We start from the raw sequence: 27,673 nt of genomic DNA, 5'->3' as shown, positions 1-27,673 counted from the left end.
CGACAGTCTACAGCATAATAGAGTTGGACAATTTAATCCAGCAGTGACTCGCACTGGTGTGTCCTGTATGTATTTTTGAGAATTTGAAAGCATGATGTGGAGCTGTCTGTGGTGCTGTACTAAATGCTTTTGCCTGTAATAATAAATCACACAGCATTGCAGTTAGGCTTATTATTTCTCTGAGTGTTAGTTTGTGTGCAGGGGAGAGAATGGGTGGTATTTCCTGCTTTCAAAGGGTTGGCAGGTTGACAAGCATTCAGTCACACCTGACTGGAAAGAAACCAAACATATTTGATGAGCTTTGGACAACCATGCCTATGCCTGAATGGCCTTTTTAAGCCAGCCAAAAAAAAAAACTACAAAAAATATCAAATCAACATAATTTATTCAAATCAATATTACATTTATTGCTTTAGTTTTTGCGATTTTTCTCTACAATATTTTATGCATCACCATCCTTTAAAAAAAAAAATTGTTTAGATCCATTTAAAAAGTATTTTGTGTTGTACTGGATAGCTGCTACATCTGAGATATATTAGGATTCTCTTCATTAATTAAATTTGATTTTTTTAAATAATTAAAAAAAAAATCTGACCCCAATAGATTCTGTGTAATAAACCGATTAATCAAGTAAAAAAAAAAAAAAAAACACTGGCATTTCATAAAACAGTATAAAAGCGTAGAATTGTATCAGATTTACATCTCCAAAGTAATCAATATTCACTTTAATTATGAATATGCAGAACACACTCTCTCCGCTATGTGACGTAATTCTGTAAAAGTTAAAGAATTCATTTACAAATGATAAATTCAGGGCCATTTGCTGGTAGAATAACACATTATATTACTTTCTCTTCTAAATTAAAAAAGATGAGGAAACCTACATGGCAGTGGCGAGGCTACATAATGGATCCTAATTTAAACACCTCTGATTGGCCATTGAAACCTTTGACACTCTCCAGAGCGCAAACACAGATACGCATCAGATCATTTTTCAAATCACCAATATGCTATTATTACGGAGAAAACTGATCCTAGACCAGCAGTTATGGGCAGCTCTAAAAGCAATCAGAAGCAGCAGCAGTCAGTGGTTTGTATGAGAAAATTCCAAGCTAGTCTCAAGTCCCTCGGCCAGGGGAAGGGTAAGCCTTGTCTTGCCTAGCCTTAAACACGCTCTGTCAATAATTATTTATCTATGTTTATTGTTCTTTTTCTGTTCATTGGATATTTTATTTATGAATGGATTTTGTTGTTGGCTGACAATAAATCACATTTAACTAAACTTAATTGTCAAATTCTTTTCATAATTGATGTCTTTTGAGAGTAGGGATTGGTCCACCCTATTTCACCAAGGTCTGCTCACTTTTAAATTTCTGGCCTCGCCACTGCTACATGGTCAATGTTGTTTAACTTCTGGCTTCAAGTTAGCAGAACTAGAAAAAAAAAATACACTTGTTACTAACATTGTTCTACTGGATGTAAGAAGATTTGTTAATAAATAAATATCAAATACATAAGTAAAAACATATTTTTCTGACCTTCCAGCGATTACCACATTCATTGCACAACACAAAGGTGGTCATTGGTTCATCAGCACTCCGAGTTTGCACCTGTGAAGGTCCAAAACATTACTCAGTATATTAATTTTCACAACAAATTAAAGAACTTTGTATACTAGGCTCATATGCACTATAAATATCTACATATAATAATCCAGTAGAAATAGAAAATGCGGTTTCATCGATGTACCTGGTTGTAAGTGCAGTTTTTCTTCCTGCACTTGCCACACTGAAGCATGTCAGTTGAGGTTCCTCCAGTCTTTGCCATCTGATGTTCTCGGATGGCCTCCTGGGTCAACACGTTCCTCAACTGTTTCAGTTCATCACTAGCCATTTCCTACAACAGCAAGAACATAGTGTTCATTTTAATACAGCAGATTATGCATTGGCTTCTGATATATCCCAGCAAGCAATAGCCTTCATTTCACAGTCTTGGTTGAAGGATTAGTTCACTTCAAAATAAAAATTTCCTGATAATTTACTCACCCCCATGCCATCCAAGATGTTCATGTTTTTCTTTCTTCAGTGGAAAAGAAATTAAGTTTTTTTTAGGAAAACATTTCAGTATTTTTCTCCACACAATGTACATCAATGGCAACCAAAATGTTGAAGGTCCAAATCAATGCAGTTTCAAAGGGCTTCCAATGGCTTCAGATGGCTCTGCACAATCCCAGCTGAGGAGGATCTTTTGCTAGATAAGACCCTTTTTCCTCAGCTGGGATCGTGCAGAGCTTCTGAAGCCCTTTGAAACTGCATTGATTTGGATCTTCAACATTTTGGTTGCCATTGAAGTCCCTTATGTGAAGAAAAATCCTGGAATGTTTTCCTCAAAAACTTAATTTTGAACAGGAACAGGACTTAAAACAGGAAATTTTCATTTTAAAGTGAACTAATCCTTTAACTATAGACCCGATATAGTCCGTCTATGAGTAACCCAATTCTAGCCAAAATAACCTTGAATTTGGTTACATGTCGTTTTTGCCAAAATAACTTGCAAGATGTATGATATTCCATCATGTAAGCAAAGTAAACAGTTATTACAACGTGTTTGGTTTCATTTCTTTGGTTAGACGTCTATTACATTTTCACTGACAGCCCAAATTTTGCCTTGTTTTAGCCTAGACGTCAGGGCTGTGTTTGGACAGCTATTTTCTGGGTAGAAGATATTAAATTAGTTTGACAACAGTTCATTTAAAAGGCAATTTTTTTTCAACTTGCCGCTGTAAACAAGCTATTGCACTGGATTTAAATTAGTTATTGCACTGCAATTATTTTAAATTGTAATAATATTTTACAATATTGCTATTTTAACTGTATTTTTTCATGCTTTTTCAAATAAACATTGCATTGGTAAAAAAAAATCTTACACCAGACTAACGGTAGTGTATAGGGTGACCATATTTTGATTACCGAAAAGCAGGACACTCGGCCAGGCAATGAGATATTCAAATGATACTCAAAGTTTTACTCAAAGATTCCTTATTAATTTCAATACATTTAAAGGGGTGATGAATTGAGAAATCAACTTTCCCTTGAGCCTTTGATATATAAAAGTTCATCGTGATATAAGAATATCCTGCAGGTTTCAGAGCTGAAAACTTCCTTGTTAGTCAAATAAAAGCTTTTATAGACTCCAGGCCCAGAAAACGAGAGATCTCAGAATATGTCGAACACTGACGTAATAGGATGCAGAAGCACCGCCTCAAGCCCGCCCACCGACTCGTGGAGCTAAACGGGTCGCGCTACTGAGTAATAAACATGATGGTTCCAGCTCACTTTCGTAAGACATTGTGCGTTTGTTCGCTTCTTTTCACCTCAGAATCGATTGTAAACAAGATACAGGTCAAGACTGGATTTGCAGACATATTGAGATTAAAACACAATGCGGTGCCTTCTATATTGGATCCGACAAGAACGGTGCAACACACACTTATGTGAGTAAAACATGTTTTTTATATGTGTTAGTATTGCATTGTTACAGATCGTTTGAAATCTATTGATTACATACCTTAGCACACGGTCACAGGCTGGAGAATCCTCTATTTGAAGTGTTATTGCTTCATTGGTGATCATACTCGGACTTGTAACGTTATGGGCCAGGGCTCGGACTTGACTTTTTTAAAAGCGTGTTTTTCAGCCTGCCTACGGGCTATCTTAAATAGTGAAATAACATTCCTTGTGCGCGCGCACACGTGTGTGTGTGTTTGTGTGTGTGTGCGGTTTGCGGTTATATTCACTGATCGGACGACAACATTCCAATCAATCGCGGGTGGATGAGAGATGAATCTTTGAGTTTGTTTGATAAAGATATTTTGCAAGTCCTGTGAGCGATTCCCCAGACGCTTTAAAAAAAATCCCCACATGTACTGAGAGGAGCTGAAGCTCATTAAATATGCAAATCTTATCCAATCCTAGCCGTGGGCATTTACTTCCAAGTCTTCATGTTCGGCACGCCCATCAAAACCGACCGTTTCTTCAGTGAGCCTCAAAACCAAGGCAGAAAATAGCCTATTACTTATTCATTATGATGTTTCTGAATGTAAAAACCACGCAAACGTCATAAGTTGACCTCAGACAACAGTATAAAAAAATAAAAAAGCCAGTTCATGACACATTTAAAGTATGCCCCCTCTGTATGGATAGAAAATTGCTATATTAGGGCCAGGACAGGACTTGAAAACAGGACATGTCCTGGGAAAACAGGACATTTGGTCACCCTAAGTAGTGTATATTCTTAAGGAAGGTTAGATATTTTTACTGAAAAAGGGAATACATTATGTTTTTTATATAATATAATAACATGGACAATATAATAATGGACAAAACTACATATCTTTTTGACAGGTTTTACCTTTTTTTTCCCAGAAATCAGGAGACCTTTTGCTGAACACATTTTTAACCTGTAACTTATGTTTATTATTTTATTATTTATTATTTATAAATTGAAATTATTTAAGAGGTCCAAAAAGTGCAATCTACCTCAGCAGTCATGGTGGCGATGCGCCTCAAATCGATGGCTCCAGCTAAGACATTTTTACGTAGATTGGGATTTTTGGGATCCTTCAGGTTACTTATGCGGCTGCGGACTCTGTTCTTGTACTTCATGTCTGTGGCTTTTATCTCCTGGTAGATAAGTAGGCAGAGGAGGACAGTTAAGGAGATCTACTTCTGAAATTTAAGCAATGGTTTCAAGAGGATTCTACACTAATATTTCAAAGCAATTGTCAACCAATAATGTCAACTAAGGATATGATCCTCGATTTCCGCTGCCATGCTCTCGCAGTTTGTCCCATAGTCTTTGTAGTCATCTGAGGAAAGAAAAGCATATTGTGAGCATCATCTCCACAATAATGAGTATCAAAACGATATATGTCAGCATGTCTATGTGGGTGTCAAGTGTTTGTTTTGCGTACCATCTGTATGTAGTGCGGCAGTCAGCATTTCAATGCATTTGTCCCTGATGGAATCCCCGGTTTGCAGACGAGGAGATAAAGGACCCACACTGGAGCTAAGCGACGGAGAGAGGGGGCTTGTGGGTGTTGTGGGCGTCTTTGGGGTCTCTGGTTTACTCTTGCTGTATGGGGAAAACATGAAGCAGGAGTCTTTAGTTCTCTAATGACCATGTGACAATTTGACTTTCAGTCAAACCAAGGCAGGAAAATATATTTTTTTCTAAATTTAAAAGTATTTAAAGATGTTGGGATCAACAGTACTGCTGTCTGTGAACATAGTTTTCATGATTTGTTGAGTCATGATTTGAATGACTATGGGATTTTGTGGTGTATTACAACTGGGACCTAAAGCAGGCAGAATTTATAAGTATCTCTGAGCCTATTCAAAATGATGAGAGTGAGAACATAATGCCATAATTGAGCCATATGGCATGCTGGTCACAGCTAAATGAGGTAAATAAAAATAAAGACTATAGTTCTTGCCTTTCACTAGATTTCTTGGCCTGAGGTGAGTTGCCAGACCGCGAGTTAGTAGAATCTCTCCTGGAGAAATAACACATGAGAGTTTACAGTAGGCATTCTGTGTTGAACATGAAAGTCATGCATTTATTTTTGTAAAGGTTAAATAAGTTTGAATTATGGATGTGCGACAACTAATCAGTATGGCTGCTAGATGACATTGGAAATACTAGTTGTATACTAGTAAAATACTAGTTGTTTTTTGCACGTTTATGGTTTGCTTTAATTATTTTTTTACAAAGGCTACATGGAAATTACTCACATTATTGTTAAATAAAAATAAAAAACTTATTTTGAAAGGTGTACATCTTAAAGGATTAGTTCACTTTAAAATGAAAAATACCCCATGATTGACTTTGACTTTCTTCTTTCTGATGAACACAATTCGAGTTATATTAATAAATATCCTGATGTTTCCAAGCTTTATAATGGCAGTGACAGGGACAATTGAGTTTGAAGCTCAAAAAAAAGTGCATCCATCCATCATAAACGTACTCCACACGGCCCAGGGTGGTTAATAAAGGCCTTCTGAAGTGAAGCCATGCGTTTATTTGAATACAGAAGGCAGTCTGGTGGAAGCTAGATATTTACTTAAAGTTTTAAATATGGATATTTTTCTTTCAAAAACCCATCGATTCACTTCAGAAGGCCTTTATTCCCCCCCCCCCCCCCCCCCCCCCCGGAGCCGTGTGGGGTACGTTTATGATGGATGGATGCACTTTTATGAGCTTCAAACTCATGAGCCCTGTTCACTGCCATTATAAAGCTTGGGAACATCTGGATATTTATTCATTCAAATTTAGATTTTGTTTATCAGAAAGAAGAAAGTCATATACACCTAGAATGGCTTGAGGGTGAGTAATTCACAATTTTAATTTTAAAGTGAACTAATCCTTTAAGCATAAAACAAAATCATATAACTTTACCTCAGACCTTTCATTATCAAATGTCCCCTTGGAAGATGAGCAAGGTGAGGGAGTATTTTGACTTCTATTTCAAACATGTAACAATTAAGCTTGCTTATAGACTTTTTTACTACAGGTTAATATACTATGAAATTACTATGAAATATATTATGAAATTGTATTCCAATTTAAAGGAGAAAGAAATTATAAATGATAAATGAGGCTACTTGACAACAACAGATCCTATATCAATATCCTCACAAACAATACCCTTATAGTTGACGAACAACAATACCTTGACATGTGCTGACTTATGTTAACTAACATCTATTTGAGAAATTCTGTTTATTGGCTATTGAGTTTGTATTTATTGGTCCTGAACTGCCTGTTGATTCAGTTGATTTTAATAAATATGTCATTACTGGCTAATGTTAAACTACTGTATGATGATCATAACGCAAGGCACATACACTGATCAGGCATAACATTATGTGTTAATATTGTGTTGGTTTCCCTTTTCCCAGCCCTGACCTATTGAAGCATGGACTCCACTAGACCCCTGAAGGTGTGCTGTGGTATCTGGCACCAACATGTTAGCAGCAGATTCTTTAAGTCCGGTAAGTTTGAGAGGTGGGGCTTCCATGGACCGGACTTGTTTGTTCAGCACATCCCACAGATGCTCGATTGGATTGAGATCTGGGGAATTTGGAGGCCAAGTCAACACCTCAAACTCGTTGGGCTCCTCAAACCATTCCTGAACCATTTTTTCTTTGTGGCAGGGCTCATTATCCTGCTGAAAGAGACCACAGCCACCAGGGAATGCCATTTCCATGAAAGGGTGTACATGGTCTGTAACAATGCTTAGATAGGTGGTACGTGACAAAGTAACATCCACATGGATGGCAGGACCCAAGGTTTCCCAGCAGAACATTGCACAAAGCATCACACTGCCTCCACTGGCTTGCCTTTCTCTCATAGTGCATCCTGGTGTCATGTGTTCCCCAGGTAAGCAACGCACACGCACCCGGCCATCCACGTGATGTAAAAGAAAATGTGATTCATCAGACCAGGCCACCTTCTTCCATTGCTCCGTGGTCTAGTTCTGATGCTCACGTGACCAGTGTTGGCGCTTTCGCCGGTGGACAGGGGTCAGCATGGGCAACCTGACTGGTCTGCGGCTATGCAGCCCCATACGCAACAAACTGCGATTCACTCTGTATTCTGACACCTTTCTATCAGAACCAGAATCAGAGCTTCTTGAGCAACAGTAGCTCGTCTGTTTGATCGACCACACGGGCCAGCCTTTGCTCCCCACGTGCATCAATGAGCCTTGGCCGCCCATGACCCTGTCGCCGGTTCACCACTGTTCCTTCCTTAGACCACTTTTGATAGATACTGACCACTGCAGACTGGGAACATCCCACAAGAGCTGCAGTTTTGGAGATACTCTGACCCAGTCGTCAAGCCATTGCAATTTGGCTCTTGTCAGACTTGCTCAAATCCTTACGCTTGCCCATTTCTCCTGCTTCTAACACATCAACTTTGAGGACAAAATGTTCACTTGGTGCCTAATACATCCCAACCACTAACAGGTGCTGTGATGAAGAGATAATCAGTGTTATTCAGTGATCATAATGTTATGCCTGATCGGTGTATATGACCTGTTTTTCATCAGCATTCAGTATGGGATCTGACTATTTCAAATTGATATTCATATACAGACTGTTTTTTACTATCTTCTGGGGGTTTGTTAGACTAGTTCACTAGTCGGTTATAAAATTTCCTTTAAAACGCACATCCATATTACTTTGGATACTTTACTATTTCATTGCCAGACCAACTGCATTACTATAACAGGTTACCTTTCCAATTTAGTTTCACTTGATTGTCGTTTCAAAAGGTGATGGCTTGACTTGGAGTCGGTGGAGTCCTTACTGCAGTAAAAGAGCAAAACACAAATGCCTGATTGTCAGTAACCATTTTACTTGGCCTGGAAATGTCACACATTTTTTAAGCATGTTTTTTTTTAGGCATGCATGAACAGACCTGTCTCTCCGTCCTTCCATGCTCGGCTTTCTAGCAGGGAGCTTTTTGGAATCTGTGGAGTCCTTCCTAGAAACAAAAGCAGAGTAGGACATTTGGGTGACAAATTATACTGTTTTAATGAACATAAAGAAACCACAAGTCTTGCAAATCATCACTATCCTCAAACTCCCAAGACAAAACAACAATAATGCATGCTCTTCTGCTGCCCTCTGCCTTCATTCTGTTGCAAAACATCTATTCAAACCTCTCAATCTTGAGCTTCATTGACGGTCTTTTGAGTGGTTTACTGTCTCGTGTGTCTTTTCTGAAAGAAAACATCATCTCAGCTCTATGGGATGGCGACACATTGTTATCACCACAAGCCATATAAAGATTTCATCTAAATAAAATGAAAGAGATAGTTCACTCAAAAATGTTTTCTGTCCTTATTCTGTCAAGTCCTATGGATGACTTTTATGATACTTTAAAGGAGCTTGAAGCATGAACGCAGTGTTTCCTTTTGTGTTCCACAGAAGAAAGCAAGTCATACATGTTTGGATGATTATTTTTGGGAGAACTATCCCTTTAAATTAATAACACCAATGGTTCAGTTAAGACAAAACAGTGCAACTTTTAAGTTTAATTTCACTCAACAATGGTGTTGTTCAAGGGTTAGTATTCATCATTCATTTCAGACCTATCTTTTTCATTGTGTTCAGACGTCCGTCGCTTCGGGTCTGATGTGTCTTTTCTATATTAAAACAGTTGTAGTTATTCTTCAGATGGTGAAGTAATTAAGTAAAAACACAGCTTTTATTATCAACATGCTTTTCATTTCCCCCTGACCCTAACCTTTCTTTCTCTTTGTCTTTATTTGTGTCTAACGCGGGACGTTTTGTAGGCGTAGGAGGTTGAAGATGGAGAGGAACAGGAGCGCTGGGATCCGCTGTTTCTTTTCTAAGCAAAGAAAGTCACTGATTATTTATGAGACAAAGCTTGTTAGAACACAATGTTATGCTAAAATAATGTTGCAAGCGACTGAAAGTACTTTGTTTTCTCAAACAGACAACACACCCAGCCCTAACCTTTCTTTCTTTGTCTCTTGTTTCTGAGGATGTAGATGAAAAGGTAAAGGAGGAAGGGGGGCATTCGGATCAATTGCTTTCTTTGCCCTAGGCAAAAAATATACAATTCAAATATGGCATTAAAATGAGAACAAACTTGTGCTTTTGGCAATACTAGGTCATCTAGTGAACTAGAAATCAATTGAATACTGAATTATTTAGAGCTACCACCGCTATTTTACAAAATAAAACGTACAAAAACAAATCTAAAGCAATAATATTATATAATATTGTGCTCTTCTCGTCACTAAAAACCCAACTTTAACATAACAGAGTGCCATGAACTGAAAGGTGCTCAGACCTTTCTTTGGGCTCCTCTAGTGGTGGACGTTTGGGAGGAAGAGGAGGAGGAGGAAGAGAAAGGATAGGAGCAGGAGGAGGCAAAATTTCAGAAGGATCTCTCCTGTGAAAATAGATATTTGGTGGTGACCCCGTGTTGGATATTTACTACAATTATTATAAATAATACAAATTATGAACACATTCTCCTGAGTTAAATCCCTGACCTTTCTTTCTTCACCTCTGATGAGCGCTTAGGGATAGGAATAGGAGGAGGAGGAAGTGGAAGTGGAGGAGGAGGGTGATGATGAAGAGGAAAAAGAAGTTCATGTGTGTCTCTCCTGCAAGAAAATAAGCCGGCCTCATTGCAGTGTTGATTCAACATCAAAAGAGATATTTTGGCGTCACACACTGCATGCACTTCTAGCACAATGTCTAACCGTTCTTTCTTTACATCTGTGAAGGGACGTTTAGGAGGATGAGACTGAAGAGGAAGAGACTGTGAGGAACCCAGAGTGTCTTTTCTGTACAAGAGATGTAAACATCCAGATTCAGCATTTCAACTCCACATACAATACCATTCAAAAGTTTTGGGTCAGTGAGATTTTTTGTATTGTTTTTTAAGTCTCTTATACTCACCAAGGCTTCATTTGATCAAAAATACAGTAATAACAACAATGTTATTACAATTTTAATTAATAAAAGTCTATTTGAATATATTTTAAAGGTGCTCTAAGCGATCTTGCACGTTTTTTAGTCACATGCAGCAAACATCTCCTCGCTATCCGCTAGCTGCCTGTCCCCTGAACACACTGTAAAAAAATGCGGTCTCTGTAGTCTAAGCTCCACAAACTGCAACAATTTGGAGGTGGAAATCATTCTTGTCAGCTATTGGCTGGAGCACTGTTTGTTGTGTTTCGTGGTGAAGCCTGCACCAGTTTGTTTTTGTTGCAGTTTGTGGAGCTTAGGCGGACTACAGAGACCGCATTTTTTCCGCTTAGAGCACCTTTAAAATGTAATTTATTCCTGTGATGGCAAAGCTGAATTTTCAGCATCATTACTCCAGTCTCATTATTATCAATGTTTAAAAAAAATGGTTATGCTTAATATTTTTATGGACACTTTTTATTGAAGATTCTTTGATGAATAGAAAGTTCAAAAGAACAGCATGTATTTGAAACACATCTTTTGTGTAATATTTTAAATGTCTTTACTATCAATTTTATATGGCCTTGCTGAATATATGAATTAAACAAAAATCGTACTGAACCCCAACTTTTGAAAGGTAATGTATTTCTTTTGCTGTATCAGCTATCACTGTAGATAGCATGAATTATGACTAATAGACTGCGTCAGAAAATAAAACGTTTCGCTCTACGATGACGCGTTCTTTACCAACACATGTCCATACACAAGCAAAAAGCTCTGACCTCTCTTTCTTTACATCTACTGTTGAGCGTCTTAGAGGATGGTGAGATATGATCGAAGCAGGAGGCCAAAAATCAACGGGAGCATCTTTCCTAAACAAAAGTGAAAATTCATCTTACATTGCAACATTGCTTGCCCAGCATACAAGTGGGAACAGTAAAACAAAATGATGTCACCAGGCTTGTGCACCATTCAGAATTGAGAATAGATTATTTTAAGGAAATTCCTGAATTTGAATTGAGGTATAGCAAACAGGATGTAGAATTGTAATTAAAATTTGAATTTAAGGATGATAGAAATTGCTACATAGTGTAGTTTCGAAACTATAACTCTTGGACATGTTGTTGTGCTGTAGAGAATTTTTTTTTCTTCTTAATTTTATTGTTTTGTTGTTTGAGTATTTAACTAAATATATATTTTACAATTCAGGGGAAAAACAGGCATAATTAGTCAGAAAATTAATAATTCAATAAACAGTTTTGTTTAGTTGCAAAAATAACGAAATTCCTCTGTTGTGTGACTATGTAAATTCAGTAAATTCCACATCCTGTCCAATTCAAACTGAATTCAATATCAATCTGATTTTTGCTTTAAGATACCAACAGAAAAACTCCAATGTTAAAGTTCAGAAAAAAAGCCATTCATGCAATTGTCGTGACCTTGTTCATTTGTGACATTTTAAAGAAAAGAATAACCTAGATAATCAGAAATGAGTTTGAAACGCTTATACTTTCGCCATAATAATATAGCTGCATGTTTTGTTATGTGATACTAGTGCTTCTTCCTAACCAGTCACATGCTTCAACCGCATGCACAAGCCCTAACCTTTCCCTCTTCACTTCCCCAGATGGAAGAGGACACTTGGGGGCTGGAGATGAATGCGTCTTTTGGGAGGGAAGATGATCACCGTTCAATGCATCTTTCCTAAACAGAATACACATAAAAATCGAATGGTGCAGTTTGGGAGGAGCAGAGGGGATTTACACAGCAGTGGGGCTTCTCACCTCTCTAGCTCCTTTTTATTGTTAATAGATTGTTTCTCTTTTTTCTGGTCATTTTCTTGTTTCCTGTTCCTGAGCTCTGCATCTCGTTTCTCTCTTCTGTGTTTTTCATCGAGTTTCTTGTTGGAGTCTAAGTCTGGTTTAATTTCCGTTGTCAACCTTCGTGGACTGACGAGATAAACAGGTTATACTTCATAACGGAAACCACTTTGCTAGTTTCACCCTCTGCGTAAATCAATGTTAGTAGTATTACATAAATAGGGCACACTCTTGTATGTTTCTAGGGAGAGGTTCCCAAAGCTTTCAATTACACAGAAGCTGGAATACTTCCATGTTTTACCCTGTTATAAGCAAACATACCTGGACTCTCTCTCAGGAGAAGTCCTGTTGGGAGACCCTGATGGCTTGCTTGGATGATTGCCATTCTTCACCTCATTTGTCCTCTCAGACTTTTGGTTTTGAGCTGATTCTGACAAAAACAAAAGGCGTATAACTTAAAATACTAAGACAGACTATGTTATACTGCATATGTGAATAACACGATGTATCTATTTGGTATTAAGAACCTATTTAAATGGGATTTGGTGTAAACTTTAAAACATCCCTACCTAAAAGCTTCTTCCAGTTTTTGATGAGAATCTTTGCCAAGTTGATAACATCCTCATCTGTGCAATGTTTTCTTATTCCATTGACAGACATGCCAATTCTTGTATCCTGGAACAAAGTAAATATTAAACGTTAGACAAACAAAAGCAAGTGATATCAGACAACCTATGGTGACATTAACAAGAACAGCTGAACAGCTATCATATCTGTTTTATCGGGTGCACTAATACGCATTAATTCATGCTTAACTAATGCACAGATAATGTATGACTCATGAAGAACTAAACCATTTATTGATTACTGCATCAGAAACTAAAGAAGATTATATATGATTAATAGATTAATTAATCAATAAATTGTTATTAGTTAAATGTGCCATAATGTTCCCTAACATATTATATTAACTAATAATGTAAATTCATATGTTAATTACCACAATGGTCAAAGCCATGTAGGCTACTTCAACTTCCAGTTGTCTGCTTTAATTAATCATTAGTTAATGATTTGCAAAGGTATCATTCTGTTATAACTTAACTTGTTGAGGCACATAACTATTAAAAAATGGTTAAGTAATATGTCATTGTGGTTATGGGTTTTGAATTAATTTTGATTTAGTTAACAGTCATGTGCCTCAACAAATAAATCATAACATAATTATACCTTATTAGTTAATGATTAATTAGAGCAGACAACTGGAAGTTGAAATGCATGGTTTCGACCCATTGTGGTAATTAACATGAATTTACACTATTAGTTAATACTATATGTTATTAGGGAATTAATACATGATGACACATTTAATTAATAGCAATTAATATATTACTTAATCTATTAGTCATATAGAATGTTCATCAGTTGCTGATGCAGTAATTATTAATAAATGATTTAGCTCTTCTTGAGTCATACATTATCTGTGCATTAGTTAAGCATTATTTAATTCATATTAGTGCACCCGTATTGTAAAGTGTTACCGTTTTATCATTCATAAGTCTATCACGTCATAATTTTAAAACATTTTGATTTGCACAGTCCACATTGTTGGCGTTGTATGGCTCTTTGTGATACCTTTGATTTGCATCTATATTTCCCCGCAAGGATCAATAAAGTACACTCAAAAAAAAAAAAGGTTCTATATTGCACCAAAAATGGTTCTTGGCTCGTAATCATAGGGGAACCTTTTTTAGTGCTATAGAGCACCAATTTTGGTGCTTCAGTGGTTCTTCAGCGGTTCTTCAGAGGTTCTTCAGCGGTTCTTCAGAGGTTCTTCACCGGTTCTTTGACTAAGGTGCTATATAGCACCTCTGAAGAACCACTGAAGCACCAAAATTGGTGCTATATAGCACTAAAAAAGGTTCCCCTATGATTACGAGCCTTTTTTTTTAGAGTGTATGTCAATACAATTGATCCAGCAGACATACCTGAAGAAGCTTCAGTGTCATGTTGAAATTCTTCAATTCCCTCAGAAGATCTAGGGCTCCGTCCTACACAGACAGGGAGATATAGTATTTTAATGTATTTTTGTATTGTAATATCGAATCATTGTTATTGTTGCAAAATCTCAGACATTTGGTCTGTAACACTTTCAAAAAATGTTTAACTTTTTTGTTTCACAAATTAAAGAAAGTCATAGTGGTTTGAAACAACATGAGGATGGAGTATACATTATAGCAGAAGTTTCATTTTCATTTTTGGGTGAACTCTCCCTTTAAATGATGTGCCCATGCGCGTGAAACTATTTGAGTCGGCCAAAACACACACATACTCACCGCCTCCTCGACCTTGTGCCATTTACTACGAAGAATCCAAATACATATATACAGTTAAGTATTAACAAAAACTTGCATACAACGTCAACAAAGCTGTCTATAATGAAACTGTCACTTAGTCTTCGTTCTCGTCGCTGCCCTGTATACATCTAAAGTAAATCTGCGCAATCCTCAGCCAACACCTGTTGTTACATGCGTCGTAGTCCTATTACACACACATTACTGTCTCTCACTTGCAACAACACTAAACAACGTTTGTGCACGCCTGTATCTTAATAAGTATCTGAAGTAAAACAGTGCAAACACACATGCAAAAAAAAGTTTAAGTTAGTTATTCATACGCAGCATGCGCAGAGATCGCACAAACAAACAGCGTGAAGCGTTGCGTCAAAATTAGGATCTCACCATGTTATTTCTAGACACCATCTTGTCTAGTTTTTTAGCAATCCGCAACAGGTCCTCCTCTCGCGTCATTGTGTGCGCATTAATATACTGTACGTGAAAATGAGATGTGTTTATAATACGTTATGTCATATAAATCGTATTAATTCAGCGAAATGTACGAAGTTTTGTTCCCACGCATAAGTTGCTCCTGCACGGTCAGTTGAGCCCCGGGGGCGGGGCCTTCGGGACAGTCGGAGTTGTCAATCAAATCATTTGGATTTATGACAATTCCTAAATATAGGTGTTACCAGGGGGCAATGAAAACGTTCTGTGATTTTAGCAGGGACATACTATTGACTTTGTAACGTGTTTCTTTTATGTCTGTTTTTGAATCAGTTTTTCCGATTAAAGGGATAACGTAGTTCACCCAAAAATGAAAACTCGGTCATCATTTACTCACCCTCAAGTTGTTCCAAACCTGTATGAATTTCTGTCTTCTGCGCAACACAAAAGAAGATATTTTGAAAAATATGGGTAGCCAAACAGATTGACTACCGTAGTATAAAAAATACTATGGAAGCCCATGTTTGGCTACCGACATTCTTCAGAAGGAAGACATTCATACAGGTTTGGAACAAGTTGAGGGTGAACGGTCCCTTTGAAAGACATATTCTGGTAACGCTTTATGAAAGACTTTACATGTTGAACAGCTATAGTGTTCTTGTAGTCATTTAAATGTGTATCGAATTTAGATGTTTTTGAGTTCTCACGTTTGTCTGGACATTTGCGAGCATAACTCAAACGCCTCAGACCGTGTGTGGCAAATAAGAGTGAAGTTCTGAGGCATTTGGTTAAATGGACTAGCCTACGCAGTAAACAATAAATACTCGATAGGTTTTACATCAGTTAAGCAGCAGATGGCAACACTGTGTCGTATATTAATGTCATGTGACGGTTGCATCTGCTGTGGAAGAGCAGAGCAATGAACTGAGAAATGACTAAGTACTCTCAGAAATTAATATAATTTACTCAACCTTATGTTGTCCCATGGCTTATACTTTCTTCTTTGGATCACAATGGAGTTTGGCAGAATGTTAGGGACTGACAGTGTTGGTAATGACACCTTTTAAAGAAAAATGGGAAGACTGTCAGTCATCATCTCCTTTTGATGAATTAACAGTAGGCTATAATTTCCTTTGCTAATATAGAGAATTTTCATAGACACTTAAGCTTTAAACAACCTGGGATGTAGGCACTATTTGGCTTTATTTTGCAGCTTGTGGGAGGGTGATATTGGATTTTCAAAAACCCGCCTACACTTTTCATCACACTCTTTCTGTTGTGAACATTGTGATGTGGGGACTGGATGTTTTGTCATTCATTCAAATGTGCAGAGCATTTGAGAAGCTGAAATAAAGCTCAATGCGATTCCACATGGGATGACCTCAAATGACATAAGTCCTAAAATAACACAGCAAATATGCTGTGGGACCCCCCCACAAAAAATCACCAAAATTCACCTTCACCATAACACCAGCAACATTTCATGGCCTTGTTATATACAACTACCTTTAAGTGTGTGCTTCCTCCGTTGTCTTCACCCTAAATAACCTCTATGGCTTCTATGGTTGCATAAATTATATAAAATTATCAACATACGTTTAAAATGTGCTGAATTACAGCAGATTTCTGGGAAACAGATCTATCATTACCCTTTTCAAGCACCCCACATCAGTCAGCAACATCAACCAGTTCTCAACTGCAGCAGACAGACAACAAGTAGAATTTTGCCTGGAAGGCCCGGTTTTCAAACCACAAAAAGAATGAGAAAAAAAGAAGCGACTTGAAAAATGGTTTTCCTTTTGATGACCTCCCGCTTCAATTTTACGGCAAAATAATGAATCCACCAGTACCCACCTACAGTGTCTTCTCAGAGAGTTTGCGGTGTCTCTACCAATTATAGACACAAGACGCCGGACTCCGGCAATTATGGAGAGTCTGAGATGACATCAGACCAGAAAATGAATGATTTCACCCTGCTTCAGTTTTTTTAGGCGCAGAGATCCCCTGTAATAAAAAGTAAAGATGCTAGGCTGGATTGCCACGGCTTGTACACCAGCCTCTGGTTAAGGGAGTATTTATAAAATCTCAGCAAAATAACTTTTTTTTTTTGTTAAGTTGGATAGCTCCTACCATGTTTGTGTGGCAACATTTCAGAAGGAACTGATATTTGCTGTGCTCACACGCCAGAAGCAGAACTACTGCTTTGTATTCAGTATGCCTGGTCGAAACCACAAAGGTGTGTTTGTCATTATAACATAATAACAGAAACGGCGGATATTAACAGTGTTTCATTCAACATAATTAGTCTGATGTAGCTCAGATGCTGCCAATCGTGTTAAACAATGATCCAAAATTCCAGACACTATTCAATGGTTTGTTGCAACATGTGTCTATGCAATTACAGCCTTTTAACTAAACATAACTCACTCGTGCTAAGTGGTCACAGACATCAATTGCTTCAAAAAAGGAACTTGGGATCACGCTCAGATTCCTGCAATTGACAAGACGTGCCTTTGTGATACCACAGACGCTGAACTCCATAACTAGATAGTTAAAGGCAGAAGTGTGTTAGTGTGTAAATCCCCTCTTACTCTCGTTTCCCTTCCTATCTGTCATTAATCCTTTAGTGAGAACATCCACATCCCCTTACATAGCCTACACTTTTCCTTCTGCCAAATTCCGAGCAGTTTTTGCCACCTACAAACACAGTTTCACTTATTTCTTAATCAGCTGGAGAGCTGCAATGAGGTGAAATCTTTTAAACTGGCATTGAAAAAAAAACTTTTCTAGTCTCACATATATTGCAGGGCTCGACATTAAGCTTGTTCACGTGCATGTCCTTCGGACAAGTAAATCTGTCATTCACTTGTCCGAGTAAAAAATTTGCTTGTCCGGGAAAAAATAAATAAAAAATGTGTGTGTGTTATAAATATAATTTATTCTGAAGAAATATTCTCACCAATGTTCAGCTTTGACATATTCTGCATATTTGTGATATTTTTTTTACATTTTATAAAGGGCATTTTTCCCCTAATCTTGTTAAATATAGGCTATGCTTAATTTATGTTCTTAAATTCGATCAATAAATTAAATTAGAAGATGACACTGGCTGTTACCAATCAAATTAAATAATTTACACTGAAAAATTACTACTGCATTAAATAATGTTATAAGATTGTTTTAAATATTTTTTGAATATACAGGTGCTGGTCATATAATGAGAATATCATCAAAAAGTTGATTTATTTCACTAATTCCATTCAAAAAGTGAAACTTGTGTATTATATTCATTCATTACACACAGACTGATAAATTTCAAATGTTTATTTCTTTTAATTTTGATGATTATAACTGACAACTAATGAAAATCCCAAATCAGTATCTCAGAAAATTAGAATATTACTTAAGACCAATACAAAGAAAGGATTTTTAGAAATCTTGGCCAACTGAAAAGTATGAACATGAAAAGTATGAGCATGTACAGCACTCAATACTTAGTTGGGGCTCCTTTTGCCTGAATTACTGCAGCAATGCGGCGTGGCATGGAGTCGATCAGTCTGTGGCACTGCTCAGGTGTTATGAGAGCCCAGGTTGCTCCTTCAGCTCTTCTGCATTATTGGGTCTGGTATATCGCAAAAAATCTATGGGCTTAAGGTCAGGCGAGTTTGCTGGCCAGTTAAGAACAGGGATACCATGGTTCTTAAACCAGGTACTGGTTGCTTTGGCACTGTTTGCAGGTGCCAAGTCCTGTTGGAAAATACAATCTGCATCTCCATAAAGTTGGTCAGCAGCAGGAAGCATGAAGTGCTCTAAAACTTCCTGGTATACGGCTGCGTTGACCTTGGACCTCAGAAAACACAGTGGACCAACACCAGCAGATGACATGGCACCCCAAACAATCACTGACTGTGGAAACTTTACACTGGACCACAAGCAACGTGGATTGTGTGCCTCTCCTCTCTTCCTCCAGACTCTGGGACCCTGATTTCCAAAGGAAATGCAAAATTTACTTTCATCAGAGGACATAACTTTGGCCCACTCAGCAGCAGTCCAGTCCTTTTTGTCTTTAGCCCAGGCGAGACGCTTCTGACGCTGTCTTTTGTTCAAGAGTGACATGACACAAGGAATGCGGCAGCTGAAACCCATGTCTTGCATACGTCTGTGCGGAGTGGTTCTTGACTCCAGCTGCAGTCCACTCTTTGTAAATCTCCCCCACATTTTTGAATGGGTTTTGTTTCACAATCCTCTCCAGGGTGCGGTTATCCCTATTGCTTGTACACTTTTTTCTACCACATCTTTTCCTTCCCTTCGGCTCTCTATTAATGTGCTTGGACACAGAGCTCTGTGAACAGCCAGTCTCTTTTGCAATTACCTTTTGTGTCTTGCCCTCCTTGTGCAAGGTGTCACTGGTCGTCTTTTGGACAACTGTCCAGTCAGCAGTCTTCCCCATGATTGTGTAGCCTACAGAACTAGACTGAGAGACCATTTAAAGGCCTTTGAAGGTGTTTTGAGTTAATTAGCTGATTCGAGTGTGGCACCAGGTGTCTTCAATATTGAACCTTTTCACAATATTCTAGTTTTCTGAGATACTGAATTTGGGATTTTCCTTAGTTGTCAGTTATAATTATCAAAATTAAAAGAAATAAACATTTGAAATGTATCAGTCTGTGTGTAATGAATGAATATAATACACAAGTTTCACTTTTTGAATGGAATTAGTGAAATAAATCAACTTTTTGATGATATTCTAATTATATGACCAGCACCTGTACATATAAGAAAAATTGGAAAGAATGTTTAAACATGAAACTATAACGCCAGTAGGTGGCAGCAGGTGACCATCTTAATGAGCGAGTGATTGAGTCGATTCGTTCAAACGGCTGATTCATAAAAGAATGAGGCAGTAGGTGTTTCTCAATGTCAAGGATCCTTCCTCTGCAGGACTGGTCCTTCCAAGTCACTTCCTTCAGAGGCTAGGCGAGGCTCCTCTTTAGCATTCGGAGAACACATAAATGGAACAGGCTAGCAAGTGCGCGTCAGCCTCATTACGTCAGTGAAAAGGTCCGTTAGCCATCAATAACGTAATTTGTATAATATCAATACGGTTGTAATTTGTACTGGCATTTAAAAGTTAAACTTTACTTATATTTACTACGGTTATAACAAATGATTGGTAACATAAATACTTACACTTGAAAGCATATTGCCCCGTTAACGCTCCGACTCCACCAACGTCCGATATTTTGTATTTTTTTAACAAAATAGCAAAGCTGCGCGCATAGGATTGTGGGTGATTTGCAAAGCATATTGCCCCGTTAACGCTCCGACTCCACCAACGTCCGATATTTTGTATTTTTTTAACAAGATAGCAAAGCTGCGCGCATAGGATTGTGGGTGATTTGAGAACGCTAAGTGCGCGAAGTCTACTCGTAAGCATCCTTTCCTGTATATGGCATATTTTTCGAACGAAGGAATCAGACCTTGGTTGAAATTCCGAGGATCCTCGACATTGGAACAGCCCTTCGACGGACGTCGATGACGTAGCATCCTCGGAATTCTGGCTTCCGAGGATCCTTCCTTGACATTGAGAAACGCCTAGTCATTTACGAATAGGTCATTGAATCTTTGATTCAACCGATTCCTTCAAAACGCTGAATCATTCACTAACACACTGTTGCGGCGACACGCGTTCTGCTGTGATTTTTGTTTGGAACTATTTTCGCTGCTGAAATAGAACAAAAACACAATTGCATCTAAAATGTAAGTGACTTAATGTTAATAATTGTTTATGGTGGTGGCGTATGAAAGTGTCATTTTCTGTCGTGATGTTATTCAGGAAAACAGCACTCTTGGTAATGTGACGTTGCAACTGTATCATATGTTATAAATATAAATAAACTCCACATTTCTACATTTTCACGGCAGTGTGTTAACTGACTTTCTCTTTGTGAGCAGTGCACATTTGTTGTGATTTTTCCTCGAGAGGCTGCCAACAGCAACGTACCGTCAGTTCATTACATTATTATTATCCACTATCGATCGCCACTTTCACTAATGAATGCAGAATCATTTTTGAATTTTGGTGATTCTCTAGTTATTTTTTGTTAATGATGTTTTACCAGGCTACTTGTCCGGTCGGACAAGTAAAATTCTCTTTCACTTGCACCTTGAAAAAATCCACTTGTCCCGGCGGATAAGCGTTAATGTCGAGCCCTGTATTGGTGTGTTTTAAATGGTGCATTTTCAGAAGATATTTGTTACATTTTTAATTACTGTTCAAAAGTGTGAGGTCATTTTTCTTTTAAAGAACTACAATTTTCTTCAGCATGAATGCATTAAATTGATCAAAAGTAACAGTAAATAATGTTACAAAAGATATATATTTTAAATACAATTTGCAAAGAATCCTGAAAAAAACATTTACTAAGCAAACAAAAATTAAGCAGAACAACTGTTCCCTTTCGTTCAGTCACTACGACGTACGTTAGTGACTAACGAATGGGGGTTTCGCTTAGAAGCCAATCATCTTCTTCGTATTCAACAGCGCCCAATGGCAGTGCCAATGCCATGGGCATGCGGAATTTGCATGCGTAACTCCGCCCCACCTCGTGGGTATATCAGGAAGTACGCTGGCAACATCGCATTATGTTTCTGCTTTGGAGCCAAGAGGATCTCTTCACTCCTACAAGCCTGATCTGAGTCTTCGACAGCTTTCGAGACGAGCAGCTTTCCAGAGGCGTTGGTGTTACGGCGCGTTCCAGTGATCATCATACTGCCTGCCTGCTGATCTGCGCAGTGGTCCGCTAGACAGCTGGTGTGTGGTCCCTGGGCGCTTCGGCGTTCTCTGCGAGGCTTTCCTCTCATAAAAGAGCTTACACGTGACGCGTCCTTTTCAGGATGTCTCGTCCGTGTACTTCTGGGTGTGGTCGGTTGCTTTCCTCTTCTGATGGGCACGAACACTGTCTGGTATGTTTGGGCTTTCAGCATGCTCAGACAGCGTTCGTGGATGCATCATGTTCTCACTGCGGGAACATGACCATCGCAGTGTTGCGGTCAAGACTCCATGACCTTTGTAATGAAGTGAGAGTCCCCTCTACCACACCCCGATCTACTGAGTCCCAGAGGCCCAGTACTTCGGCTGGTGGTCAGGGTGACTTGACGGTTACGGTGTGGAACAAAGCCCCGACGCTCATGCCTCGGGCCACACCCCCGTCTTGCACACTGCAACCCGCGAGCGTTCAGACGCAGATCGCGGGGCCGGCTCCGGCCCCCCCGCGCATCTCGTTTGGCGCTCCGGAGGAGGATGCGATGCGTGCATCCTTCCCTGGTCTCCTCTGTCAGGACGCAGCTGTCAACCGTGCCCCCGCACCGGGACGCCCCACAGCCTCCCATGTCCGGGCCGGTGATGCTGCATCGCTGCAAGCCCACACCGGGTACGTCTGTACACCGTATGACCCCGCTGGTGTAGTTTCTGGATGTCTGGCTTCAGCTTCCAGGGCTGTCCCGCTAGTTCGAGCGGACCGTCAGGCGCGGCTACGCGATTCAGTTCGGGCAGGTTCCTCCCTGCTTCCGGGGAGTCCGTTCCACCATGATCGGGGCCAACGCCCCCGTCATGCGAGCGGAGATTGCCACCCTACTGGCGAAGGGTGCGATCGAACCTGTCCCTCCAGCCGAGATGAATTGCGGGTTTTACAGCCCGTACTTCATTGTACCCAAAAAGACCGGTGGGCTACGGCCAATCCTGGACCTGCGCGTCTTGAACCGTTACCTTCACCGGTTTCCGTTCAAGATGTTGACAGCGAAACGCCTTTTCGAATGCGTTCGTCCACACGTTTGGTTTGCAGCGATCGACCTGAAGGACGCCTACTTCCATGTCTCCATTTTGCCTCGACACAGACCGTTCCTACGGTTTGCTTTCGAGGGGCGGGCATATCAGTACGCAGTTCTACCATTCGGGCTATCTCTGTCCCCTCGTGTCTTTACGAAGCTTGCCGAGGCAGCCCTTGCGCCCCTTCGGCAGCACGGGGTTCGCATCCTGAATTACCTCGACGACTGGCTCATACTGGGTCACTCTCGAGAGCAGGTTTGCGGACACAGAGATTTGGTGCTCCATCACCTAGCCCGTCTGGGCCTTCGGGTCAACTGGGAGAAGAGCAAACTTTGCCCCACGCAGAGGATCTCTTTTCTCGGTATGGATATCGACTCGGTCGCCATGTGCGCGCAGCTTTCGAGCGAGCGCGCGCAGTCTCTGCTGACTTCCCTTCGACAAGTCGAGGGCAAGAGTGCGGTTCCACTGAAACTGTTTCAGAGGCTCCTGGGGCATATGGCATCTGCAGCCGCGGTAACGCCGCTCGGATTGCTTCATATGAGACCGCTTCAGCACTGGCTACGCGATCGAGTCCCGAAATGGGCATGGCGGTCTGGCACGCTCCGGGTACAAGTGACTCGGGCCTGCTTACAGACACTCACCCCGTGGTCGAACCTCAGTTTTCTACGGACCGGAGTGTCCTTAGAACGAGCTTCCAGGCATGTTGTTGTGACAACAGATGCATCATCCACGGGCTGGGGTGCCATGTGCAATGGACAAGCAGCCGCGGGCTCCTGGACAGGACCCCAGCGCCTTCTGCATGTCAATTGCCTCGAGTTACTGGCAGTACGGTTCGCCCTGCACCGCTTCCGAGCGTTGCTGAGGGGTCAACATGTGCTAGTCAGGACAGACAACACGGCCGTAGTAGCGTACATCAACCACCAGGGCGGTCTACGCTCCCACCGTATGTCTCAACTCGCCCGCCATCTCGTTTTGTGGAGTCAGAAGCGCCTGAGTTCCCTTCGTGCTGTCCACATCCCTGGAGACCTGAACTGTGCAGCCGACGAGCTCTCACGGTTTCAGCCTCTCCCCGGAGAGTGGAGACTCCACCCCCAGACGGTCCAGCTGATATGGGAACGGTTCGGCGACGCACAGGTAGATCTGTTTGCCTCCCAGGACTCTTACCATTGCTCCCTGTATTATTCCCTGACCGAGGGCACCCTCGGCACGGATGCACTGGCGCACAGCTGGCCGTCAGGGCTACGCAAGTATGCGTTTCCCCCAGTGAGCCTTCTTGCACGGGTACTGTGCAAGATCAGGGAGGACAAGGAACAGGTCATGTTGGTCACCCCGCTTTGGCACGGCCAGACCTAGTTCCCAGAACTCTTACTCCTTGCGACAGCCCCTCCCTGGCCTATTCCTCTGAGACCGGACCTCCTTACTCAGAGACGGGGCACCTTTTGGCACCCGCGTCCAGCGTTCTGGAAGCTCCACGTGTGGCTTCTGGACGGGACACGGTAGGTTTGAGTAGCCTTCCACCTGCGGTGGTCGCTACCATCACTTCCGCTAGAGCTGAGTCTACACGACGTCTCTATGCGTTGAAGTGGAACCTCTTCGTCACATGGTGCTCTTCCCGCCAAGAAGACCCCTGGAAATGCCCGATCGGGTCCGTGCTATCGTTTCTCCAGGAGGGGGTGGAGCGAAGGCTGTCTCCCTCCACCCTTAAAGTATATGTGGCCGCAATATCTGCCTACCACGATCTCCTGGGGGACAAAAAGGTAAGTCAGCACGACCTAATCATCAGGTTCCTGAGGGGGGCGAGGAGACTGAATCCTCCTCGCTCTCCTCTCGTTCCCTCTTGGGACCTCTCAGTAGTCTTAAGTGCTCTGCAGAGGCCTCCCTTTGAGCCTTTGCGGTCGGCCGAGATTAAGTTCTTGTCTATGAAGACGGCTCTGCTGACCGCATTGGCCTCGCTTAAGAGGGTCGGGGACCTGCAAGCATTTTCGGTTGACGAAGCGTGCCTTGAGTTCGGGCCGGCTAACTCTCACGTGATCCTGAGACCCCGGCCCGGATATGTGCCCAAGGTTCCTACCACTCCGTTCCGAGATCAGGTGGTGAACCTGCAAGCGCTGCCTTTGGAGGAGGCAGACCCAGCCTTGGCATTGCTCTGTCCAGTACGCGCTCTCCGCGCCTACGTAGACATGACGCAGTGTTTCAGGACCTCAGACCAGCTCTTTGTCTGTTATGGTGGAGAGCGGAAGGGAAGTGCTCTCTCAAAGCAGAGGTTGTCTCACTGGATAGTGGACACCATTGTTTTGGCTTACCAGCAGCAAGGTCGACCATGTCCCCTTGGTGTGAGGGCACACTCCACCCGGAGTGTGGCCTCCTCTTGGGCTCTAGCGCATGGCGCCTCGCTAACAGACATCTGCAGAGCTGCAGGCTGGGCGACACCCAACACATTCGCCAGATTCTATAATCTCCGAGTGGAGCCAGTGTCCGACTATGTACTCGCCCCTACGGGTGGCCGGTAATGGGCCAGGCTCAGGTGTCTTCGCTTGCTCGCCATTCCACTCCCAGGACTGGATACGTGCGATATTTTCCTCAGGTGAGCTCCCCGAGAGCCCTGAGCTCCTCCAGCACTGCTTACGCCGACATCAGTTCAGTCTGCCCTTTCGAGCCCAGACCCTCATGTCCGGCCAGGTGCTCCGTGTGCATGGTTCCCTCCGGCGACCCCCACACGAGTATTTCCACCGTAAGCCTCCTCAGTGAGCAGGTGTCTTTCCCTTGGCAAGTCCCTGCCACCCCTAGGGTTAAAAATCCACCTTCGGCTGGTACCCTAGTGATCTTCCATATGCAGCCCTCAGCGGGTCATATGTGTATTCTCTAAGCCCTCCCTACGGTAGGCATCTTGGCATTCCCTCACTGGGATATGCTTCCCAGTGTACCTTGGTAATCCTGTGTTAAGTGGGAGTCCTACGGCCTTAAGTGGCGGGATCTCACACTTACGCAGGGCACTGGATGACAGCTGAGTGGCGTTGTTGTATAGGATCCCCCATTCGTTAGTCACTAACGTACGTCGTAGTGACTGAACGAAAGGGAACGTCTCGGTTACGTATGTAACCCTCGTTCCCTGAGGAGGAAACGGAGACGTACGTTTCCTTGCCACGTCAGCTGTGCTGCCTGGAACGCGGAGTTCAGTCTTGGCTCCTGCAGCAGTAACATAATGCGATGTTGCCAGCGTACTTCCTGATATACCCACGAGGTGGGGCGGAGTTACGCATGCAAATTCCGCATGCCCATGGCATTGGCACTGCCATTGGGCGCTGTTGAATACGAAGAAGATGATTGGCTTCTAAGCGAAACCCCCATTCGTTAGTCACTAACGTACGTCTCCGTTCCCTCCTCAGGGAACGAGGGTTACATACGTAACCGAGACGTTTTCAACACTGATAATAAGAAAAGTTTCTTGAGCACCAAATTTGTATGTTAGAGAATGATTTCAGAAGGATCATGTGACACTGAAGTCTGGAGTAATGATGCTGGAATAAGGAATAAACTACATTTCAAAATACATTTCAAAATAAGCAGTTACTCTTAAATTGTGATACTATTTTACAACATTACTGCTTTCATGTATTTCGTATCATCTTGGTGAGCATACGAGGTGTTTAAGTGAATTTTGATTGATTTTATAATGATTGATACAGTTATTTTCAGAGTTTTCTTTAAATTCGAGCAATGGAGCCAAATTCTGTATGCTATAGGGCAGATCACATGCTTAATTTTGGTTGCAACATGTGCAAAGACAACAGACAAAATGTGTAGTTCCTACATGTGGCCTTTGTAGGGCAACACAGATAATTATCATTGACATATGCATGTCAACAGTTGATGCAATAGTAGTTTGTTGTTGGCAAGCTGCAAATCCAATTTTGGATATTCTTATCAGGTCTAGTTCAGAGAGATCAGTAGAGTTTATCAGACTGTGTTGATAAACAACCAATACTGCAGTCTGTAGACATCTCTCTGTCATTCACACAAATCTGCTGACTCAGCTTTTCATTCGTTGCATTAGTTCTTTGCTGCTGCGAGAGAACATTTAAAAGCGTTTTGTCTTTCTTTGGGCTGATGCCAGCATATTTTGGGGATGGAGGATAAATGCTGACCCCTAATGCATGTGTCATCTGCACAGGAAAAATGTTGCATTAACCACTGGAAGAACCAGTGCTTAGTCTTTAAAATACGTGTTGGTTTTGACCAATGAAGCCAACCATTCAAAAAGTGCACTTATATCATAGCAACACCTCAAGACTGGACGTGTCCTGTGAAAACACAGTGATCATCCGCAGGCATACTTAGCTCATTGTTATAATCTGATTAGCTCACTTCAACTCCTCTCCAGTGTTTATAACCCTGCGAACACACTCATCTGTTACTATGAGACACATCCTCCCCTACACCACATTTTTTGTTAAATGCATAACTGGCTCATTAAGATTTTTTTTTTTTTTATTCAGCAAAGATGCATTCAGTTGGTGAAAAGTGACATTATAGTCTTTTACATTGTTACATAAGATTTCTATTTCAAATAAAAAGTTGATAATCTTTTGAACTTTCTACTCGTCAAAGAATCACGAAAAAACAAAAACAAATGCATCACTAAAAAGTCAAAAAAAATTGGCTAAAATATTAGGCAACACAACTGTTTCAACACTCAAAAAAATTATTCTAGCTATTTGCTCAGTTTATTAAAAT

At 40.9% G+C, this 27,673-nt stretch overlaps 1 protein-coding gene across 11 annotated transcripts; it reads right to left on the bottom strand.

Moving 5' to 3' along the window:
* Positions 1-368: 368 nt before the first annotated feature.
* Positions 369-16,858, bottom strand: tcea3 (transcription elongation factor A (SII), 3). Of its 11 annotated transcripts, XM_079836962.1 has the most exons (23): positions 15,070-16,858; positions 14,317-14,379; positions 12,901-13,006; positions 12,653-12,761; positions 12,296-12,460; positions 12,117-12,215; positions 11,294-11,383; positions 10,304-10,387; positions 10,091-10,204; positions 9,886-9,987; positions 9,546-9,632; positions 9,313-9,417; positions 9,158-9,211; positions 8,726-8,785; positions 8,482-8,547; positions 8,298-8,369; positions 5,495-5,554; positions 4,973-5,133; positions 4,812-4,867; positions 4,539-4,694; positions 1,750-1,896; positions 1,539-1,610; positions 369-1,433 (listed from the first exon to the last, which is right to left on the bottom strand). In XM_079836962.1, exons 1-23 carry the CDS (start codon positions 15,136-15,138, stop codon positions 1,425-1,427), a joined length of 2,106 nt encoding a protein of 701 aa, XP_079693088.1. In that variant the 5' UTR covers positions 15,139-16,858; the 3' UTR covers positions 369-1,424. The 11 variants fall into 11 exon arrangements, with proteins under 11 accessions (XP_079693088.1, XP_079693091.1, XP_079693092.1 ...); XM_079836965.1 differs by lacking the exon at positions 8,726-8,785 and having other exon boundaries at positions 4,539-4,693; positions 4,811-4,867; XM_079836966.1 differs by lacking the exons at positions 12,117-12,215; positions 12,296-12,460 and having other exon boundaries at positions 4,539-4,693; positions 4,811-4,867.
* Positions 16,859-27,673: the final 10,815 nt, after the last annotated feature.

Source organism: Gobio gobio (assembly GCF_949357685.1).
Source record: "Gobio gobio genome assembly, chromosome: 15".
Classification (NCBI taxonomy): Eukaryota; Metazoa; Chordata; class Actinopteri; order Cypriniformes; family Gobionidae; genus Gobio; species Gobio gobio.
Note: the sequence above shows the minus strand (reverse complement) of the source record. Positions and strands in the feature narration are given on the sequence as shown.

Excerpts from the sequence above, each read along its gene's own strand:
- tcea3 (XM_079836962.1), bottom strand. The coding sequence starts at position 15,138 with ATGACGCGAGAGGAGGACCTGTTGCGGATTGCTAAAAAACTAGACAAG. Across the intron at positions 10,388-11,293 it reads GTAGATGTAAAGAAAGAGAG|AAAAGACACTCTGGGTTCCT; the intron begins GTCAGAGCTTTT and ends TCTCTTGTACAG. Across the intron at positions 5,134-5,494 it reads GCCAAGAAATCTAGTGAAAG|CAAGAGTAAACCAGAGACCC; the intron begins GCAAGAACTATA and ends TTCCCCATACAG.